We start from the raw sequence: 20,365 nt of genomic DNA on the forward strand, positions 1-20,365 counted from the left end.
GTGACCTTGCTCCACGGCCTGGTTGCTAGCAGGCCATGGACCAGTACCCCTGATCTAGTCAAAAGGCTTCCCTAGGAGCATGGTCATTTTAACTGCATTTTCCTAAGTCAGACTTTATCCTTTTTGCCAGAGGACCAAAATGGTTTTTCAATCTATTTGTGACACCTCTAGACCACACAGCAGAACACTCCCTTTCGTCTGCCTCTTGTTTCTTTTCCAGAGCCAGGCTGAGAAGACAGCACCACTGCACATCAACTGGGATCCACTCACCTTGCATCCTAAGAAGACTCCAAAGACATTGACCTCCAGGAGGCTGAGGAAGTCTTGGACCGTCACGTCATCTAACTTCGTGGGAGGAAGAACTGTTTGCGAGAGAATGAAGCGGATGTAAAAGGGAAGTGGATTTTACAGCAGCCTGGGCTACAAAGAGTGAGACCAGATCCCCACACATCTTGCTGACTATCAAATGAAAAATTCCTTGTTTCGGTTACATCCACAGGTCAAAAAGAGTCACCTGACCAAGACGTGGATAAATAAAATGAATGCAGAAAACTCTCTCGGATTCATACTTCTTCTGAATTTCTTTTTTGCTGTTTTATCTACTGCTGTGACCTAGAGCCCTCTAAGTAGTTGTAATAACAAAACACTTAAAATACCACAACAGCAAGAACCAAATCTAAAAACCAGTCAAATACAAAATGCACTGTTGTTATTTGTTTCAGGGGGTGGCTGTGCTGGCCTGCAGCAGAACAGGTGGGTAGCCATGTTGGTCTGAAGCAGCAGAAAAAAGTTCAAGTCCAGTGGCACCTTTAAGACAACACAGCTGTATGTAAACAAAACTTCATTGGTCTCAAAGGTGCCACAGGTCTCAAGGACTTTTTTCTGCAACTGAAAAGTCAGATTCCAATCCAGTGGCCTCTCAGAGACCAACTTCTCCCCTCTGCTCCATTCAAGCTGTCCACAATATGCATTGTTCCTTTGCATCCTTTACAAGCATTCTTTTTTTGACCTCTGGTGACCCCTAGTGGGGCTTGGGGGGCAAGGGATGTTCAGAGGTGGCTTGCTATTGCCTGCCTCTGCATCATGACTCTGATATTCCTTGGAGGTCTTCCATCCAAATACTATCCAAATACTTCCATCCAAATACTATCCTACTTAGCTTCCAAGATCTGATGAGATCAGGCTTTACAAGCATTCCTTTACAACCCCTCCCACATTCTGACTGGAAGATGAAGACTCAGGGATCTCCATTCCTGCTGGAGTCTGACGAAGGGAGCTTTGACTCACAAAAGCTTCTACTATGAAACTAGTAGTCTAGTCTTTAAAGTACGGTATTAGACACAAATCTAACTGTTATGATGTTATGTTTGTACACCACTTGCTAATACAACTTGGCGTAAACAGCAATAAATAATGCAAGGTCTGAAAAATGGTATAATCATTTTAAAAAACACAGTCAAGGCCAGAGTTTAAAACACATCCAGGCACGAGTAACCTCAGTTGCCCCACAATGCATCCAGCCTAGCGTTGGGACTGAATACAGGGATCATTATCACCCCTGTTCTGAAAGGTCTACTCCTCTGGTATCCTGCCACAATTCAAAGCACTGATCCTCACCTTCAAGGTCCCAGAGTGCTTGGGGCCAAGGTACCTAAAGGATCATCTCCTCCCACACTAGCCAGCCCCTCAGCTAAGATCTGCCTCTCAGGCCCTGCTCTTTGTGCTGCCACCTTCAGAGGTAAGTAGAGACAGGGCATTTTCTGTGGTTGCCCCTTGCCTTTGGAGTGCCCTCTCTCATGTGTTCACCTGCAATTCACTGTACTCTCTTTTATGTGCCAGCCTAAAACATTCCTTTTTACCGAGGGTTTTAACTAAGGAAGTTTGATATTTTAAATGGTCTTTGCAATCTGTTTCTAGCCTGATGACTGCCATGATGATTTTTTTTTTTAGATTGATAGATGTTTTAGGTTTTAGGTTTTTTATTGGCTGCATGAAGAAATACAAGCCACTTTGAGCCACATCAAACTATTGAGAGTTTTGGGTTTTTTAAAAAAAAAACCTGCATTCATTGCAAAAGATTTCTCTCTTGTTCCAAGGAAAAAAACAGGTTTTGATTAATTTCCCTCAAGCCCACCCTTTCCATTGATACTGCTCACAGTCACCCAGCACTTAAGGCTTTTGCGCAAATACTTGTAGTTTACAGAGAGCCATAAAAGGGCCACCTCACCCCCTGGCAGGAGTATGCCATCTGAGGCTTGTGGATGCCAAATGCTAGACAGGAAGAGCAGGAAAAACAGATGGGTTCAGGCAGCAAACAGAGAAGTTAAATCCCCTGGACACGAGGGGAACGGGGTCCATTTTCATGAGTTCATTTTGTGAAGAACCATCTGGGCTGATTCGATCAGACTGGCTGCCATTACCACACGGAGCTAACAAAGGGGCAAGCAGACTCAAGACAATGGATGACTGACAAAAAGCTGTAACTTTAAGAATCAAGAGGCTACAGTAAAATAACAGCAGACCAGGTATGTTCAGAGAAGGGACAGAAGAATGCATGCATGGATCTTTACTTTGTAACCTTGCTTGAGCTGTTTCTTTGCAGAGGTTTGTGTGTGGATGCTTTCTTTTTAATAAAATTCTTTATTATATAGAAAGCTGGAAGTTTGTAACCACCACAAGCCCCGCTCAAACATATTACTAAAAGAGAAAGGAAGTCTGTTGGTCCACAGATGCTACATACCTGGGAGGGCAAAACACTAATTCTGCAGCTAATGGAAAAGGATGCTAGAAGGCCAACTGGTGACTATTCATAAACTTGGAGAGGATGGGGTGATGCGGACCTTTGCCTCTAGGGAAGTGACTCACAAGCACATTTATCAAATTGAAATTTGATTTTTCTCCAGGGCTTTTTTTGTAGAAAAAGCTCAGCGGGATTCATTTGCATATTAGACCACACCCCCTGACACCAAGCCAGCTGGAACTGCGTTCCTGCTAAAAAAAAAAAAAAAGCCCTGATTTTCTCTATAAACAACTGCCCTCAAAGCTTCGGTTCCTCTGTGTTTTGCAGCACTGAAGAAGCTGATTATGGCCTTGGAATAATCAAGAATCACACTCACACCTAGAGGCACACATCCCGATTCTTCCCGCAGCCCATTAAGTTTGCAAATAACTCACAGTCTCCAGCGTTGTTCACCAAGCAGTCCAGGCGGCCGTAGCGGTCTATCGTCACCCAAATCAACCTCTATGGAGAAAGGAGCAAGAGAGGCCTCAGGCAGGATAAAGATAAGGACAGAACAAAGAATCTGGCAGTTCCAGAGGGGAAAGCAACCACCATCAGATCCTCCCTGGGCTGCACCTGTTTCAGGGATTGGAAATAAGTGCAGGAGACAGAGAAGGATGGGCAGCAAAGGAGCCTGTGGAAAGAGAGGAGAGAAGCAGCCAAAGAAGGTACATATGTGGGAAGCGGGGTAGGCGGGGGCACTCAGGAACCACATTTGATTGAGCGTCTCTGAACTGTGCAATCTCTGACCTGACCAGGCCCAGAGTCAAGGAGGCAGTGCTGTGAACACAATATACTTCCAATCAATCCCTATTACTCCAATCTGCTTTACTTTTAAATTATCTGAAAATAGGTTATAGTTTAAAAGCATAATTGCAGTCATGACACTCTTTTTAAAACATTATACTGCTTTGTCTGAAATATTATGTTAGTGGTCATTATCTGTAATAAAATTGTTGCTCAAATATTTTACGATATCGGAATGTAGAATCCTGTTTATTAATAAACCACTAAAAAAAAAGAGGCAGAGCTGGAGTTGAGCCCCATCTGACCACAAAAAAAGCCATGGGGAGGGCATACATTATGACAGCTGAGACTAGAAACTTGAAGCTGATGCAGAAGCCACCAGGAGCCTCAGTGTGTCAGGCTCTGTAACTCTATCATATTAAAATTATAGAATACTAACCAAATGGACTCTTCATACTAACCCAAAGCCTTTTATTGTACTGCAGCTAGCATGCATATCAAAGGGGGGACGTTTGAAGCGTTAACTTTGTTTAGGTTGTAAAAGGAGCAAAGGAATGCGACCGTTAGTAGATACCACCGTCGCCCAGCATCTTCCCAGAGGCGAAAAGATAAGCGGAAGCTCTCGTGTGAAAGTTTGCACCTTCACTCCCTGTTGTTTTGAGAATAGTGGTTTTGTTTTGATATCGCTTTGATGTAGATTCTTTAAGACTAAGAGACACCCAGTCCCAGGTATTAGTCTCAACTTTTGTATCCAGCTATGGGTTTCCAATAAAGTATACATTGTTTCAATGAATACTGCCTTGAGTCCCCATCGCCTGACACAGTGCAAGGTTTGAAGAGACACATAAAGCTGAATAGGCCTGCAAGTAAGATCAAGGAAGACATAAAACATGTAAGAAAGTGATTCAGAATTTTCAGAAGAGGCATAAAGCTAGAGGAAGGGCCCAAGAGAAGGCAGTTATCGCAAGCTGGGAGAGTTGCAAATCAGACTACAGGGAACAATTTTTGCTCTGTTGGGAGTGGAAAGATGCTGAAGAAGCAGCCCCCCAAAAGCACCTCTGTTACCCCAGTTCTAACCTACCTGAATGTCACAGTCACTACGGACATCACAGACCTGGAAGCAAGCCTCCCCAGCGCACCCAGAATCCTGAATTTCCTTCTGAATTAACTGTCCCTTTTCCACTGCAAGTGAACAGAAGGGAGCAGGTGGAAACAGAAAAGGCTGTCAGTTTTGGCTTGCTCTTGTAATCTTCATCCCCAGCTGCAAGCAAGCTCAAAGGACAGAGAAGTGAATTGGGTGATTTTATATAGATCCAGGTGGGCAATAGAATAAAGATGGACTCCAGCAGCACCTTTAAGACCAACATAGTTTTATTCAGGATGTAAGCTTTGTGTGCTTTTAGCACATGAAAGTTTACATCCCTAATAAAACTTTGTTGGTCTTCAAGGTGCTGCTGGACTCCAACTTCAAGTAATTATATGGAATTCTCTCCCTTCCCTCTTCTTCCGCTGCTGTTTTTTCTATGACTTATTTTATACTATTTTACAAGCTCTTTTGAGGCAGGGACCTGGGTTTTCTGGTGGCCTATACTTTATACAACACATGCTATACTGAAAGAACCTGAATATCAGTGGCATTACAAGGAAGACAAAGGAAGGGCACATCTCTTCTGAATTACTCCCATAGCATTCAATCCACCTCCACAGAATTGCACACCCTTGTGAACACATAAAACTGTTTTCTATTAAGCCAGACAGTTGGTCCACCCAGATCAGTATTGCCTACTCTGACTAACTGCAGCTCTCCATGGTCTAAGATAGATTTGTGGAATGTTATATCTTGCTGTACGGACATAGATATTTATACCCGTGCAAACAAGTTATATGCAGTCACATCTCATAGTCAAATCTACATTCAACAGAAGATGAAAACTGCTTGTTAAAACAGGTCAAACATCACCACAAATCCACTGTGCACTTAAATACTGAATTATTCAGCACTAACATTTGTTGATTGTTTTCAGCACTTAACTACTTAAGTATCTTATACCTTGGAACAGGAACTTGCTTTAGCTCTTTGCACTTTAGTGGTGGTGGTACTTTTTTGCATGTGTGTGTGCGTTTGTGCCCCCCGTACCCAGAAATCATGGCAACTACTGGCAACTCCTGCTGGAGAACAGAAGACATTCAGAGAAGTGGCTAGATAGCCTGCCTCTGCCTCTCAACTCTGGTATTCCTTGGAAGTCTCCCATCCAAATACTCACCAGGGTTGGCCCTATTTAGCCACCAGAATCTGATGAGATTGGGCTTGCTTGAGCTATTCAGGTCAGGGCCGCTTTAGTGTGTTTTTGACAGCTTGGTTCATTTGGGACTAGCCTTTGCAGGGTGTTAAGAGGAAGGCCTTTCAAAATACTTGCTACATGAAATAATACACTGCCTTTGCAAAAGCAAAAGCCATGTAACCACCTCCAGTTGTTGTTCAGTCACACAGTAGAGCCCAACTCTTTGTGACCCCATGGACAAAGCCGCACCAGGCCCTCCTGTCTTCCACCATCCTTTGAAGTCTGCTCAAATACGTGTTTGCTACATTAGTAACACTGTCCGGCCATCTCATCTTTTGCCATCCCCTTCTTCTTTTGCCTTCTGTCTTTCCCAGGATCAGAATCTTCTCCAGTGAGTGCTCCCTTCTCATTTGGTGGCCAAAGTATTTGACCTGGGTTGGCTTCCCTTCCTCAAACCTATTTGCATGATTACAAGTTCCACAACTAAATGACAAACAGCTACTGAGCATTTCAGGCTATTACGTCAAACCATTAATGGGCCCCCAGCATACTTGTAATTCAGATGCCTTTTTAACTCATGCATAATATTAGGGCATGCAGTATAACTGCGAGGTCCAAAGCTGACCGTAATAATAATGTTACAGTACTAAAGATGATTGCTCATCAAAGTGCTATAAGATCTGGGAGAAGATAAAGCATCTTTAATTAATGAAAGGGAGTCAGTAAGAGCTTAGCTGCATCGGGTACAAGCTAGTGACTGAACATGTAATAAATGTGACAACTTAGGACTTGGGAAAAGAAAGACAGGCTGTTCAGGATTTGGGACAGAAACTCTTAAGCCCTTTTTGAATACACAGGCCCACTTCCCACCCTTTGCTTTTACTACTCAGGGAAATGGCTGTGCTCAAAGGCAAGGAAATTTGCTGTACAGCAAGTTCTGTTCACTGCTGTATGGATGGCCTATATTGTTATTATTTTAGTGCATTTTGCCCCCGGCAAGAACCTCAGGGGGCCACACATGATTCTCCCCTCCTCCAGGGCTTTTTTTGTATCAGAAACTCCTTTTCATATTAGGCTGCACCCCCCTTGATGTAACCAATTCTCTAAGAGCTTACAGTAGGCCCTGTAAGCTCTTGGAGGATTGGCTACATCAGGGGTGTGTGGCCTAATATGCAAAGGAGTTCCTGCTACAAAAAAAAGCCCTGTGGGTCTCCTCCATTTTATCCTCACAGGAACCCTGTGAAAAAAGTCAGGCTGAGCAAGAACTACTAGCCCAAGGATATGCTGGAAGTTTCATGATAAGGGGGAATTGGAACCCAGGTCTCCTCACCCTTGCCTGAATACACAACGCCACATTGCCAAGGAAGAGCAAAGAGGTTTGACAACAGGGCACTGCGGTGAACAAACAGCCCAGGCTTTAAATGGATACAGTCCAGTCAGGTCACTTGTCTTCAGGACCACTTCACACACGCATTATTTCTTAGGGCAGAAGGAACTGACTGACACCATCTGAGAGGAAAATGCAACCATTTTAAAATTGCCATGAGGGCATGATGCTGCCTTGTCTCAGACCATCAGTCCATCAAGGTCAGTATTGTTTACTTGGACTGGCAACAGCTCTCCAGGGTCTCTCACATCCGCTCCTGCCTGGTCCTCTCAGTGGAAATGCTGGGGACTGAACCTGGGACCTTCTGCATGCTGAGCAGTTGTTCTACTGATGAGCCACAGCCACTCCCCAGCCAAAGGAGGCCACTGTCTTACTCCAGAGTTCCTAGAATAAGGTGACCCACTCATCCAGTCAAGTAACTGGCAGGCAGGCAGAGGGGATGCTCTGTTCTGGGGCTACCCACTGCTCACACATGGCACAGTGGCAATCTTGTTTCCTTCTCTGCTCCTTTCTTAAGTGCCCAAATGATCAAGTCTAGTTTGACCCTTACTTTCCAGAGGAAAGAAAACAATAGGCCCTCTGACAGCGATCCTGATTCTATGACTCACTATGAACCTTATCACACCATAAGTGAGAGGGCTCTAGTGGCCCTTTTTATATGCCCATGGTGATACTGACTGCCACTTTGAGGTCAGGAAGGAATTTTCCTCTAGGCTGGATTGGCCAGGGATCCTGGAGGGTTTTTGCCTTCTTCTGGAAATACAGCAGGGGTCACTGAGGGTTTGACAACAGGTCAGTGTGGTGAACAAACAGCCCAGGCTTTAAATGGATACGGTTCAGTCAAGTCACTTGTCTTCAAAACCACTTCACACATGCATTGTTTCTTAGGGCAAAACTAACTGAATTTAGTGGGGTAACTAAGTTTCCTACATTGTACATAGGGTTGGACTAGACCCTTGGGGGCACCTTCCAGCTCTATGTTTCTGTGTTTTGGTCCTAGTCAAACCTAGTCAGTGTTTCAGTCCTAAACAAACCACAGTGTGCTTTGTTTTTGCAGTGACTACACAGGAAAGAATCATAGACTCATTGAGCTGGAAAGACTGAACCTGGGATCTTCTGCTTACCAAGCAGATGCTCTACCACTGAGCCACCATCTCTTCCCTGAATCACAGAGTCATAAAATCAGTTGTGTTGGAACTGATTGAAACTGACAGAGTTGGAAGGGACCTCCAGGGTCATCTAGTCCAAACCCCACAACAACCTATCTATCTTTTCCCTAGCAGAAGTCTTTATGCCTTAAACAGTTCTATTAGGAAGAAATTCCATTAGGCGCAGCTTCCCAATCACTGACTCACCCTACCAGGCTATCCCTTTTCAATTTCTGCTTCTGTTGAGGCAAAAAAAGTCTGCACAACTCTGCTTTCCCTCACCTGTATATTTCTATATCATGTAGCCTTTTTGCTCCCCCACTCCCACCCTCATATTCCTATACATTATCCAGACTGAGAAGAGTAAATTTACAAGAGATGTTCATAGAAAGAGGATCTCAGATCCAACCTCTTAACATTATCACAATCACACATCACTTGTGGTTTCTCCTCATCCCACATGCCCTGGTCCTGCTCCAGACTGGGACAGTGGCACAGGGTAGAAGGAGCCCCCCCCCAAAAAAAAAAAATACACACATTGTTACTCCAACAGTCCAGCGAGTTAACTGACCCAGTGCAGAAGACCATACTGCCATGCATTCTTCCACAGTGGGCCAAACAGTTTCTTCCCTGGACCACTTCGGCTTGGGGTAAAAGTGTGTGTGAGAGGATGCAACTGAAGCCCCTTCTGCAGTGCACAATGGACTCAATCCAGAGTAGACACAGTGTGCATAAGAAAACAGGCAAGGGAGGTATGACTGTGGCAAAGTCCACAGCATCCCCTACTCAGTGAATTCCATCAGATGGTGACTGGCCCCAAGAGTGCAAGGAAGATCCAATCATGGGGGGTGGGGGGGAGAGAAAGAGATTCTCTAGTCTTACCTTCAGACTCTGGTGCACAGAAGACCACCTTGGCTCCTTGGCAAGCTGAGAAGAGGGATGAAATTGGGGGGGGGAGGTTTGAAAGGAAGACAAAACAATCACACAGGGATCAACATCACTAGATTCTTTGTTTAAAAATGGTATCCCACATTTCCACCATCTAGATCTTTACAACAGCTTACTAATATATTTCCAGCATGGTGTTCATCTTTTGGCACAGGAGTTCTTGCACTCTAGAACACACCAAGAGTCTCCCTTTCCCTATGCCCCACAAATGTGCCAAAGAGCCACACCAGAGGCCCAAGTTGTGGGAGTGCATGCCCTACCTGGAAGTGAACACTCATACACATGCCCTAGTCTGGGAGTGGAGCATACAGCAAGGCCTGGATTGGGGTCAGAGAGCTGTTGTAGCCTGAATGGCTTGTTGATTTCTATGCATGCAATGCCTAGAAGCCCAGCTCACAAAATGACTGTTTGAAAAGCATTGCCTTTCCCTACTTTCGCAATCTAGAAGGATTATTTGACAGAGACACCTAGCAAGCACTTTTAAAATCTCTTTGCCCTTTTGCTTTCTTGCCCTTGTGCCTAATTAATGGCTTTCAATTTACCTTATTTAATATCTTTTTATTCCAGCCCTGCTTCAGTCCCCCCTTCAAAGCTTGCATAAATACTTACTGTGCAGCTTGGCTTTTCATATACCTTTGCTGGTTGGCTAGCATCGCCTTATACACAGGGACTTGGGCCACTTGTTCTTCCTTTAAGGCCCTGAGGGATCCAAGATGTTCCATACATGCAGGACGGCAATGTATGTAACACAGCGAGATGCATAGCACTATTAAACCATGATTACAACAAAACCCTTTCACAGCCAGCTAAACTAGGAAGCCAGCTTGTTAACCACTTGAATAAATTTTCACCAGAGTTAAACTCTGTGTCATCTCTCTTCACCAGGCTTCTCAACATTTTGCTCCAGTCAAAATCTGACCAGACTCATCTGGAATCTATGGTCTCTCTTATACAGTCTCCCACACATAGTAGTATAGCAAATATCAAACAACTAATTGCTCCTTCAGCCAGCCACATACACAACAACACCTACAGCAGACATCTATTTGTTAATTCTACACCTTCAGCACAAGTTATTCCATTGAGGGGGCCTTCCACACATTATCCAAGTCTAGGCAGGGCAACCTCTCTTTGCCTTAAAACTCAATAGAGTTTCCGCTTGCTTCTTGTACCTATATCGTGGATACTTTTGGCTATATAACAGAAGCACAGCTATGGCAGATGCTTTATAACCCCAAACCTGCACACAATGGTGGGGACAAAGTTGTTCCTGACTCTAAAACCAAAAGGTCTGTGTTTGGCGAGGCCCTAGGTGTATTAAGCCAAAGCTTACTTAGAGTATTGAATTGCGTTTCATGATCCCATTCCTCATCATCTTTTATGAAATGTTTATAAGACAATGACATTCCCCATTCACTCCGGTTCACGGGGGTCTAACTCAGCCAATGGGCTTTCCAAATCCTGATTGCTAAAATACTTTCCCTTAGCCTCTAACCACAATCCCAACGATTCAAATTTGGAACAGCAATATTTACAGAAAAATCCTCTGTTTTCTCAAAACTCTTAACTTTCACTTAAGTGTGGCCAAATCGCAGAATGCAGCTCCAGTATCTGCCTAAACACAAGTAAAGAATAAAAAACCCACAAAATATTGACTGGGGCTTATTACAGGTCTTCAGCTTGATCAGCTGGTTGCTCCTTTGATGGCTTCTTCCCCCTGAGCGTTGAGCACATCAGCTACCCTTGCGGTAAGTGGGGCCCAGAGGTCGGTTTCAGGCCCAGGAACAGACTGTACCTGAGGAAGCTCATTTAAGATGAGTCCAGGTTGGAATTTATGCATAGGATGGTGCACGTGGAGAGGGAGAGTTTCTAACACATATTTAGACACAGCATTCATAGCTCTTCCTAACAACTGAATGTCTTGAAACCACACAAGTCCCTACTTGGGCCGGGTCTCCCTTACTCCCTGTTACACTAGGAGGGGCCTTCATGAATAATCTCTTAAAGAACTTAATTTCCAGCCCTTTCCTGGGTAAGCACTTTTAAAATCTCTTTGCCCTTTTGCTTTCTTGCCCTTGTGCCTAATTAATGGCTTTCAATTTACCTTATTTAATATCTTTTTATTCCAGCCCTGCTTCCCGCATCCTTAACGTCCCTGCGCATCTGGATTAGGGAGCAAGAATTCCAAAACGCCCGCACCTATTTTGCAAAGAAACCTGCCCGCTCTTCCACCCCAGTTGCTTCCCTTCTTACCAAATGCTTTCACCATGGCCCGGCCAATGCCACCAGTGCCCCCGGTCACTATGACCACCTTGCCCGGGTACCGCAGTCCACTTGTCATGCTAGCTCCTCTTCCTCTCGGCTCCCGCTGAATGAAAACCAGCCGGTTAGCGAAGTGCAAGTTATTACACCGCTTTCCCCGAGGGAGCATGCGTCACGTGTCGGAGAATGCTGGGAAATGTAGTCCTGGCTCTCTTCAAACATAAATTGAGACAGCGCGTCCTTTGCCTACCCGGGCTGCAAACGCTCCGTTCTCCCTGTCCTCATTTTAGCAGCTGATTATATTATAAAATCTCTCCCCAGAATTATTGAAAACTCGTTAGTCATAGAATTTATTCGGTTTTTTCCTGCAAGGGAATAAATCGCGTCCCAAAAGGTCAGGTCTATCCTTACTCCTTTCAGGAAGGGCTTCCTATTTTCCAGAACTAACAGAGATGTTACAGAGAGATGACTTCCCCTGGATGAAATGACAGCTTCAGTGGGCAAACTGTAGAATATACCAATCTCCAAATTTCCCCCTGCATAGACATTGCCCCCAAATCCCCCAAGAATTTCCCAAGACCTTAAAGAGCTAACAGGAATTCTGAAAATAAATAGAGCACATTTTTCCACCAAGCTAGCTCTATCCAGGCTCTGCACATCCACAACGCACCAGAGGGCAGCATGGTTATCTGGCAGGATAACCAGGTTATCTCTGGACAGGATGCCAGCAGATCTGGGGAGAGGAGGAATCTGTCCCTTTATAATATTTATTTATTGTTTATTAGCTTCATTCGTACCCCCACCTTTTTCCCCAGGGAGGACCCCAAGTGTCTTAACACCATTCTGCTCTCTGGCATTTTCTCCTCACAATGACCCAGTGAGGTAGGTTAGGCTGAGACAAAGTGACTGGCCCAAAGTTACCCAGCGAGCTTCATGACACAAGTGGGGATTCAAACCTGGGTCTTCCAGATACTCCCCTTTGGATTGTTTCATTGGTCAGTCCTAAAGATGTTGTGACTTTGTTGCTTCATCGTAGGGCATCTGTGTCTTGTTCTCTAACTTAATAATTAACAATAGTAATAATTAAGGAACTCAATGTACTGTGTTATTTTGTTGTCTTGCCAAGTTTTGGGGCATCTTATTTGTTTTGCCCCACTTGTGCCATGAAGGACGTGGTGAATGGGCATTTCTTGCCCAATAAAAAAGCCACAGCTGTGGTGCTTGGTTTCAGTCGCAGGAAGCAGGTCTGGGGCACGTTAGATGAGAAGAGAAGAGCACTCGTGTGGGATGAGACCAGTGGTTCATCTAATCCAGCATCTTGCCTCACACAGTGGCCAACTAGATGCCCTCAGATAGCCTACAAATATAACACAGAAGGCCAGGCCTCCCACTGCTGCTGCCCCCTGACACTTATATTCACAGGGTTATTGTCTCTGGTCATGGAGGATCCATTTAGGGCTGATTCACATGTTTAAAAGTCCACACACACACCGACATTATACAGAGATGTGAGGAGTTCCCTACTTGGAATTTAACTCCTAGGCACACATAGGCCTGATTCAGACTGGAACCCTGACACACAAAAGTAGGGGCTTTGGCCTCCCCTTCTACAGTTTCCCCCCAAAGAACTGCTACGGTACAGTTGTGTGGGTACCGTACCTGCCCAGTTCCCCAGCGCAGCAGCACCAGCTCATTGGAGCCACTTTGAGTCAGGAAAACAGCACAGGTAGAACGCTTAAGCCCCTCCTCCTCGCATGGAACATGTCCCAATCCAAATTGGAGCCCTGTGTGCCTCAGGGTTAAAATCCCAGAATGAACGCCAGGTACACATCTGACCCCCAAGTCCCTATGTATCCACCATGTGGGCTTTGTAAAGTATGAATTGGTCCTGATGGTCTCATCATTATCTGCCATCCCCAGAAAGTGGGACTTTTGGTGGATCGTCCTGAGCAAGGTCAATTGGAATGGTTCTCAGCAGGCACAGAAAGTCCATCTCTCTCAGGAGCAAACTGATTAATGAGCTTTGTTTGACAAAGGAGCACCCAGGGTTGCCAGCTTTGGGCTCAGAAATACCTGAGATGTTAGGGTGGAAGGGTGAGGCTTAGGGAGGGAAGGAACCTTGGTGGGTATAATGCCATACAGTCTGCCTTCCAAGGAAGCCATGTTCTCCAGGAGAAGTGGAATAAATGTTTTGGATGGATGGATGGATGGATGGATGGATGGATGGATGGATGGGCGGGCAATCTATGAAGTCTGAAGATCAGCTGTAATTGGGGAGATGGCAACCTGGCATCCATGTCCCTCCCTTATTCCCTAACAGATCCATGGCACAGTTTCTCCTTCATGTAGCCCAGAAAAGGAGGAGGACAAGATTTTGAAGTGCTTAAGAGCAGCATGTGATCCCAGAACCAATGTGGCCATCTAGTGCTCAGTGACTATGAAAAAGATGCTGGCATTCTCATCCATTTAGGAACACCATGAATTCATATTAGACAGGCCTGGGACACTTTAGATTTTGAGGCCCTGGCAGTAATTTAAAAAAAAAAAAAGATGGTAACGTAGGATGCGCATGAAAACAATTTGCAAAACTGATCAAATGCCATAAAATGATCAAGTGTAGAAATCTGAGGCCCTCTGTGAATGTGAGGCCCAGACCAAATAGCCCTCCTGAGACCTTCTCCACCTGTGATAGACCCTAGTTCATCTAGTTCTATTTGGCCATTTTGATCTCTGTGCTTAGACCTACAGCTATAAACACCTGTCTAAAACAACTGATAAGGGATCAGGGAAGTGAGACGTGGGATTTAATAGTGCTTAATGGCATGAGATTTCTCTTTCCAGCCCTGAGACTGTCACACCCATGAGAGATTTCAGGAAAGACAAAAATACCTCAAAAGTGTTTAGGTTGTTTGAACTGGGGTGGTGCGGTGTATTTAATGAATACAATGTGGTGAAGAATTTCACTCCAGGTTACATCACACTACAAAATACCACTTTCATCTTAAGAAGTTTTTTTGTTGGTACAAAGACAGGAAACGAGAGCAATTTCCCTCAAACACACCTTTCTCATTGATGGCTCTTGCACCCAGTCCTCAAGGCTTGGTTACGCAAAGACTACTAGAACAAAATAGGAGTCAATTGCACCTTTAAAACCAACTTCGTTTTATTCAAAATGTAAGCTTTTGTGTGCATGCATGCACACTTCTTCAGACGAGTGAAGAAGTGTGCATGCACACGAAAGCTTACGTTCTGAATAAAACGAAGTTGGTCTTAAAGGTGCAATCAACTCCTATTTTGTTCTACCACTTCAGACCAACATGGCTGCCTACTTGGATCTATCTGCAAAGACTACTAGTTTACAGAGAACAATCAAAGGACCATCTCACTCTCTGCTGGGAATGTAACCCCAAATGATAAGACTGTATTTCTTTCTGGAAAGGACAGGAAGGAAAGGGCTGACATAGGAAGGGGAACAGAGGAGTTAAACTCCTTGAACATGAGGGAACAAGGTCTATTTGGGGGTCCATTTTGCAATGGGCAATTGAGGCAGATCCCATTTGGATGACCATGTGCAGCTAACAAAAGCGTAGGCAGCCCAAAGAAAGTGGGAGCCAAACTCGCTTAACATAAGAGCCACATAGAATAAATGTCAGATGTCTGAGAGCCACAAGACATGAATATCGAATGTTGGCGGGTGGGAGGAAAATAGATGGAGGGGGGAGAGGTGGAAAGAAAGCAACTTTAAATGCATTCTCCAAGCAACGGCTGGCTTCGCTTGGAGAAGTGATTTAAAGAGAGAAATGCCTTCTCCAAGCCAGCTGATGGGGCGATGGAGGCTTCAAGAGCCACACAAGATGTGTGAAACTCCTAAGCTGCAGTTTGGCCACCCCTGCTCCAGGTAATAGATGGCTGAATGTGAGACACATGGGGAGTGGGAAAGACAGCAGCAAGTTGGAGGGCAAGTCGCTCTCTGTGGAAATTGAAGGTGTGTTACAGTCCTACAGTATTCACTACAAAGTCATCCTCTATTTCTGGTGACCTTGTGACCTGAGGAAATGAAAGCCTCAAGTATGTCTCTGTAATTCTCCACCCTCACAGAAACTGGTAATTAGTGCACCTTCTTTCATTGGATGTGGTGGGTGTTTCTCAAGAGTGGTATATTTATTGCATACATGTAATGAAACAGTCTACTCCTCCTCTAATATCTGTGTGACTTAGTTTGGTCCTATTGGGTGGAGCTCTAGTTTCAGTTTCCAGTTTTTGAATTCATTAATGATCTGGAGTTGAAAGTAAGCAGTGAAGTGGCCAAGTTTGCAGATGACACTAAATTGTTCAGGGTGGTGAGAACCAAAGAGGATTGTGAGGCACTCCAAAGGGATCTGTTGAGGCTGGGTGAGTGGGCATCAACGTGGCAGATGAGGCTCAATGTGGCCAAGTGCAAAGTAATGCACGTTGGGGCCAAGAATCCCAGCTGCAAATACAAGTTGATGGGGTGTGAACTGGCAGAGACCGACCAAGAGAGATCTTGGGGTCATGGTAGATAACTAATTGAAAATGTCAAGACAGTGTGCGATTGCAATAAAAAAGGCCAACGCCATGCTGGGAAATATTAGGAAAGGAATTGAAAACAAATCAGCCAGTATCATAATGCCCCTGTATAAATCGATGGTGCGGTCTCATTTGGAATACTGTGTACAATTCTGGTCACCGCGCCTCAAAAAGGATATTATAGCATTGGAAAAAGTGCAGAAAAGGGCAACTAGAATGATTAAAGGTTTGGAACACTTTCCCTATGAAGAAAGGTTAAAACACTTCGGGCTCTTTAGCTTGGAGAAATGTCGACTGCGGGGTGACGATAGAGGTTTACAAGATTATGCATGGGATGGAGAAAGTAGAGAAAGAAATACTTTTCTCCCTTTCTCACAATACAAGAACTTGTAGGCATTCAATGAAATTGCTGAGCAGTCAGGTTAAAACAGATAAAAGGAAGTCCTTCTTCAGCTAAAAGGGGGAGCACTGTTGTTTAACTCTAGTTCTGAAAACACTTGTGGTTGCTAGGGTAACTAAGTAAGAAAATGTTAACTGTAACAATAGTTGGAAAGAGAGAAAAGGGGGGGGGAGATTAGGAGTGTTATACTTTAAACTTGCGCACGTTGGTGCTAGGCAGATTGTGAGGGAACCCACCAATTGGTGGGCTCACGAGGGCTTGGGTAAGGTATATAAGATTTGTGCTGCGACACAGAGAGTGGAGTCGACGGGTGGAATTCTTCTATCCGGGCTCCCCATGCTTTGCAAACCACGTTTTGATTAAACAATCCTTTTTGGACCCTCCCGTGTATGAGTCATTGCTTGACATACAACATCGGGATAGGCTCTACACGTGACACACCCAAAGGGTGATTAACATGTGGAATTCACTGCCACAGGAGGTGGTGGCGGCTACAAGCATAGCCAGCTTTAAGAGGGGATTGGATAAAAATATGGAGCAGAGGTCCATCAGTGGCTATAAGCCATAGTATATATGTGTGTGTGTATATATATTGGCCACTGTGTGACACAGAGCGTTGGACTGGATGGGCCATTGGCCTGATCCAACATGGCTTCTCTTATGTTCTTAGCTGAAGTTGTTGGTGTTGGAGTAGTAGCCTTGCAAATAAATGATGTTCTGAGCCAGCTTGTCTCTGCTGAATGGACCTGAGAATGGGTGCTTGAGCCAGTACCTGAACCTGGGAACCCACAGCCAAAGTGGGACATTACATCCGGCTCCCTCTCAAATCAGATCTTTAAAATAGGGTTGCCAGCCTCCAGGTGGGGCCTGGAGATCTCTTGCTTTTACAACTGATCTCCAGCTGGCAGAGATCAGCTCCCCTGGAGAAAATGGCTGCTTTGAAGGGTGGACTCTATGGCATTGCACCATGCTGAGGCCCTTCCCCTCCCCAAACCCTACCCTCTCCCAGCTCCACCCCCAAAATCTGCAGGTATTTTCCAACACAGACATGGCAACCCTACTTAGTCAAGATAAAGTAACTTGAGTGCAGATGCTTGTGTCCCAATGAACCCAATCATTGTGCCCCATTAACCTCTCTTCCCTGGCATTCTTGTGGAAATGTTTGTCACAGAAAGCAAACAACAACAGGGCAGAATAAGACAGGCAGGATAGCAATCTGGAGACAAGAAGAACAAGAAGAATTGCAGATTTATACCCCACCCTTCTCTCTAAATCAGAGACTCAGAGCAGCTTACAATCTCTTATATATCTTCTCCCCCCCCCCAACAAACACCCTGAGAGATGGGTGGGGCTGAGAGGGCTCTCACAGCAGCTGCCCTTTCAAGGACAACCTCTGCAATAACTATGGCTAACCCAAGGCCATTCCAGCAGGTGCAAGTGGAGGAATAGAAAGGCCAAGACGAGGATATGGATAACATGGTTTTATTGAGTATACAACAACTTGGAACTGATTGTACAAAGGAAGGCGGCAGTAGCAAAGGTTAAAATGCAAGGGAAGGTGGCAGTTCCCACCCACCAGTGTCCTCTCTAAACTGAGTTAGTGTGAGCTAGCTCATAGTTTTTTAGTGTCCGGCTCACACACTTTCATCTTAGTTCAGGAAGGATGGTCCCAGAGCAAACTAATTTATGCAGTAGCCAAATCGCTCACTCATGAATGCCAGTAGCTCACAAAGTAGAATTGTTGCTCACAAGACTCCACAGCGTAGAGGGAGCGTTGCCATCCACCCCTGCTCACACCACAACTCATACAGAGGTCTCACCACAAGTTGGATGAAGCTCTGTGCAGGCTGCTGTTCAGAGATCCCTCCTCCAGCCAGCATACTTCTGGGTGTCCCCGAACTATCTCCCTCTTGGGTTCATTCCCTCTCCCACCCCTTTCACAGTTTTGATTTCCCTGCATCAGTTGCTAAATCCAAACCCCAACCAGGAAAGTGGGACAGGGGCTGTCTTAATGAAACCAGGGCAGCCAGGTTGGAGGGTGGGACCGTTTCAGAACTATGAGACCCCAGATTTACCCAATGTCCCTGGAGATGCTTGAAGGAGGAACCCTCCCCCCCACCACCACCTTGTCTTCTAACATCTTCTGTCCTCTGCCGTCCCTCCACTCCTTTCTGACTTTCTCCAGCCACTGGCCTTCTCTCCATCATTTCTCTTCCACCAAAGCCTTACACATATTTTACTCCCCCCATCACCTTCTCTGATTCTCTTTCCTTCCACCTATTTCTCCCCTTCCTTTGTCTGCAGCTCTGTGCTCCCGACTATCCTTGCACAAGGTTTTTTTGTGTGTGTTTCACTTCAAAAAGTCTACAAATACTTTGGATTTGATTAAAATAGAAGTTACTACTTCATTTTCATGGGTGCCAACCTCCGTGCCATGTCCCCTTGTGCATGCCTGGACATTCTATAATCCTCCTGGCTGTTGCTCCTGCAGGATCAGAAGATAATCAATTGATTTTTCCTTCCTGGCATAACACCAGCTCAGCGACTTTGAAGCCAGCCAGAAGGAGGGTTCGCATTGCCTCTACTGCTTGTGAGGGCCAAGCATTCCATTCACAATGGAAGCAAATTTCATTTTTTTAAAAACAAGATACATGATCAATTGAACAGTCTTGGGAGGACTCAAAATGCCTTAGACAAAAAAAAATTAAACCCTCAAACCATAAAAATATAGCTGCAGTCTGGGACTGTGCAGACATACCCTAATACAGTAGGCCTTGTTTTTTTAGACTCTTGTCTTGTAAGCTTTTGTTTTCCTCTCTAGGGAGAAATCAGTGTCACTATTTTCGTGTATAACTGCTGGAAATCTGCCACTCATGCAAAAGACCAGCACCATGAAACCCTTTGCACATACTTACAAATAACTGCTCACCTAATTGCCTGTGGAGGTTAGCAATTGCCTCTGGGTGACCAGGCAGGGGTTTGGGGGTTTTGTAAGCTGAAAGAGTTTTGTTTAGTCCCCCCCCCCCTTTTTGCAGGTTATTCACCCTCTCCATAGGAATAAGATCAGCATTTGTGTGTGGGAAGTGCTTAGAGTTGCCAACCTCCAGGTGGCGGCTGGAGATCTGCTATTACAACTGATCTCTACATGACAGATCAGTTCACGTGGAGAAAATGGCTGCCTTGGAAGATGGCATTATACTGTGCTGAAGTCCCTCCTCCCTTCTCAGGGCCCATCCCCAAAATCTCCAGGTATTTCCAAGCCCAGAGTTGGCAACCCTAGAATTATGTAAAGATATGTGTGGTCTAATGACTTGCATAGCAGAATTGGCATGTTAAGGAGGAGCCAGGAGAATAAGCTAGGTCTCCAGTTCAAATGCTGCCTCTTTTCAGGCTTCATTAGGTGACCTGAGGCATGCCACACTTCCTCAGATTCCTCCCATCAGCAATATAGGGAATAGTAATACTGGCCTACCTTAAAAGAATATTGTAAGGATTCTGGGCAAGGTAATGCAGTAGGGATTCCCAGTTCTTCTGCTGCTGGGAAATCTTGAGTGAGGACTTAAGAGCATCTCTCAGGGGAGTGTGAACCCACTGAAAGCACTTTGCCTAGTAAAACATGGCTCTAAACTTTTGTGTGCAGATTAGTATGAAAGCAATGGGCTAGTGTTGTGTCCATGCAGATTAATGCACATTCATTAATAAAAAAAATGGGGGTGCGCATGTGCTTGAACATATATGAGAACATCACTGGGTTTCTGAGACTGTAGCCGGATCCTTGGGATTTAAACCAAGAGCTTTAAAACAAGGCTACCAGGTGATGAACCCTTTGGAGGGGATGAGCGCTTTCTGAGATGGGCAGCTCTA

General features: G+C 45.0%; 1 protein-coding gene across 1 annotated transcript in view; it reads right to left on the minus strand.

Annotated features, from left to right (window-relative positions):
* LOC132583340 (uncharacterized) overlaps positions 1-11,659 on the minus strand; it is a 163,631-nt gene extending 151,972 nt beyond the window's left edge. Inside the window, exons 1-5 of the mRNA XM_060255003.1 lie at positions 11,545-11,659; positions 9,226-9,270; positions 4,608-4,708; positions 3,175-3,241; positions 271-362 (exon numbers count right to left, since the gene is read on the minus strand). Coding sequence (XP_060110986.1) covers positions 271-362; positions 3,175-3,241; positions 4,608-4,708; positions 9,226-9,270; positions 11,545-11,632 — 393 coding nt within the window. The 5' untranslated portion in view covers positions 11,633-11,659. The remainder of the gene's footprint in view (positions 1-270; positions 363-3,174; positions 3,242-4,607; positions 4,709-9,225; positions 9,271-11,544) is intronic.
* Between the last annotated feature and the right edge of the window lie 8,706 nt (positions 11,660-20,365).

The sequence above is a fragment of the Heteronotia binoei genome, chromosome 15, assembly GCF_032191835.1.
Source record: "Heteronotia binoei isolate CCM8104 ecotype False Entrance Well chromosome 15, APGP_CSIRO_Hbin_v1, whole genome shotgun sequence".
Taxonomy (NCBI): Eukaryota; Metazoa; Chordata; class Lepidosauria; order Squamata; family Gekkonidae; genus Heteronotia; species Heteronotia binoei.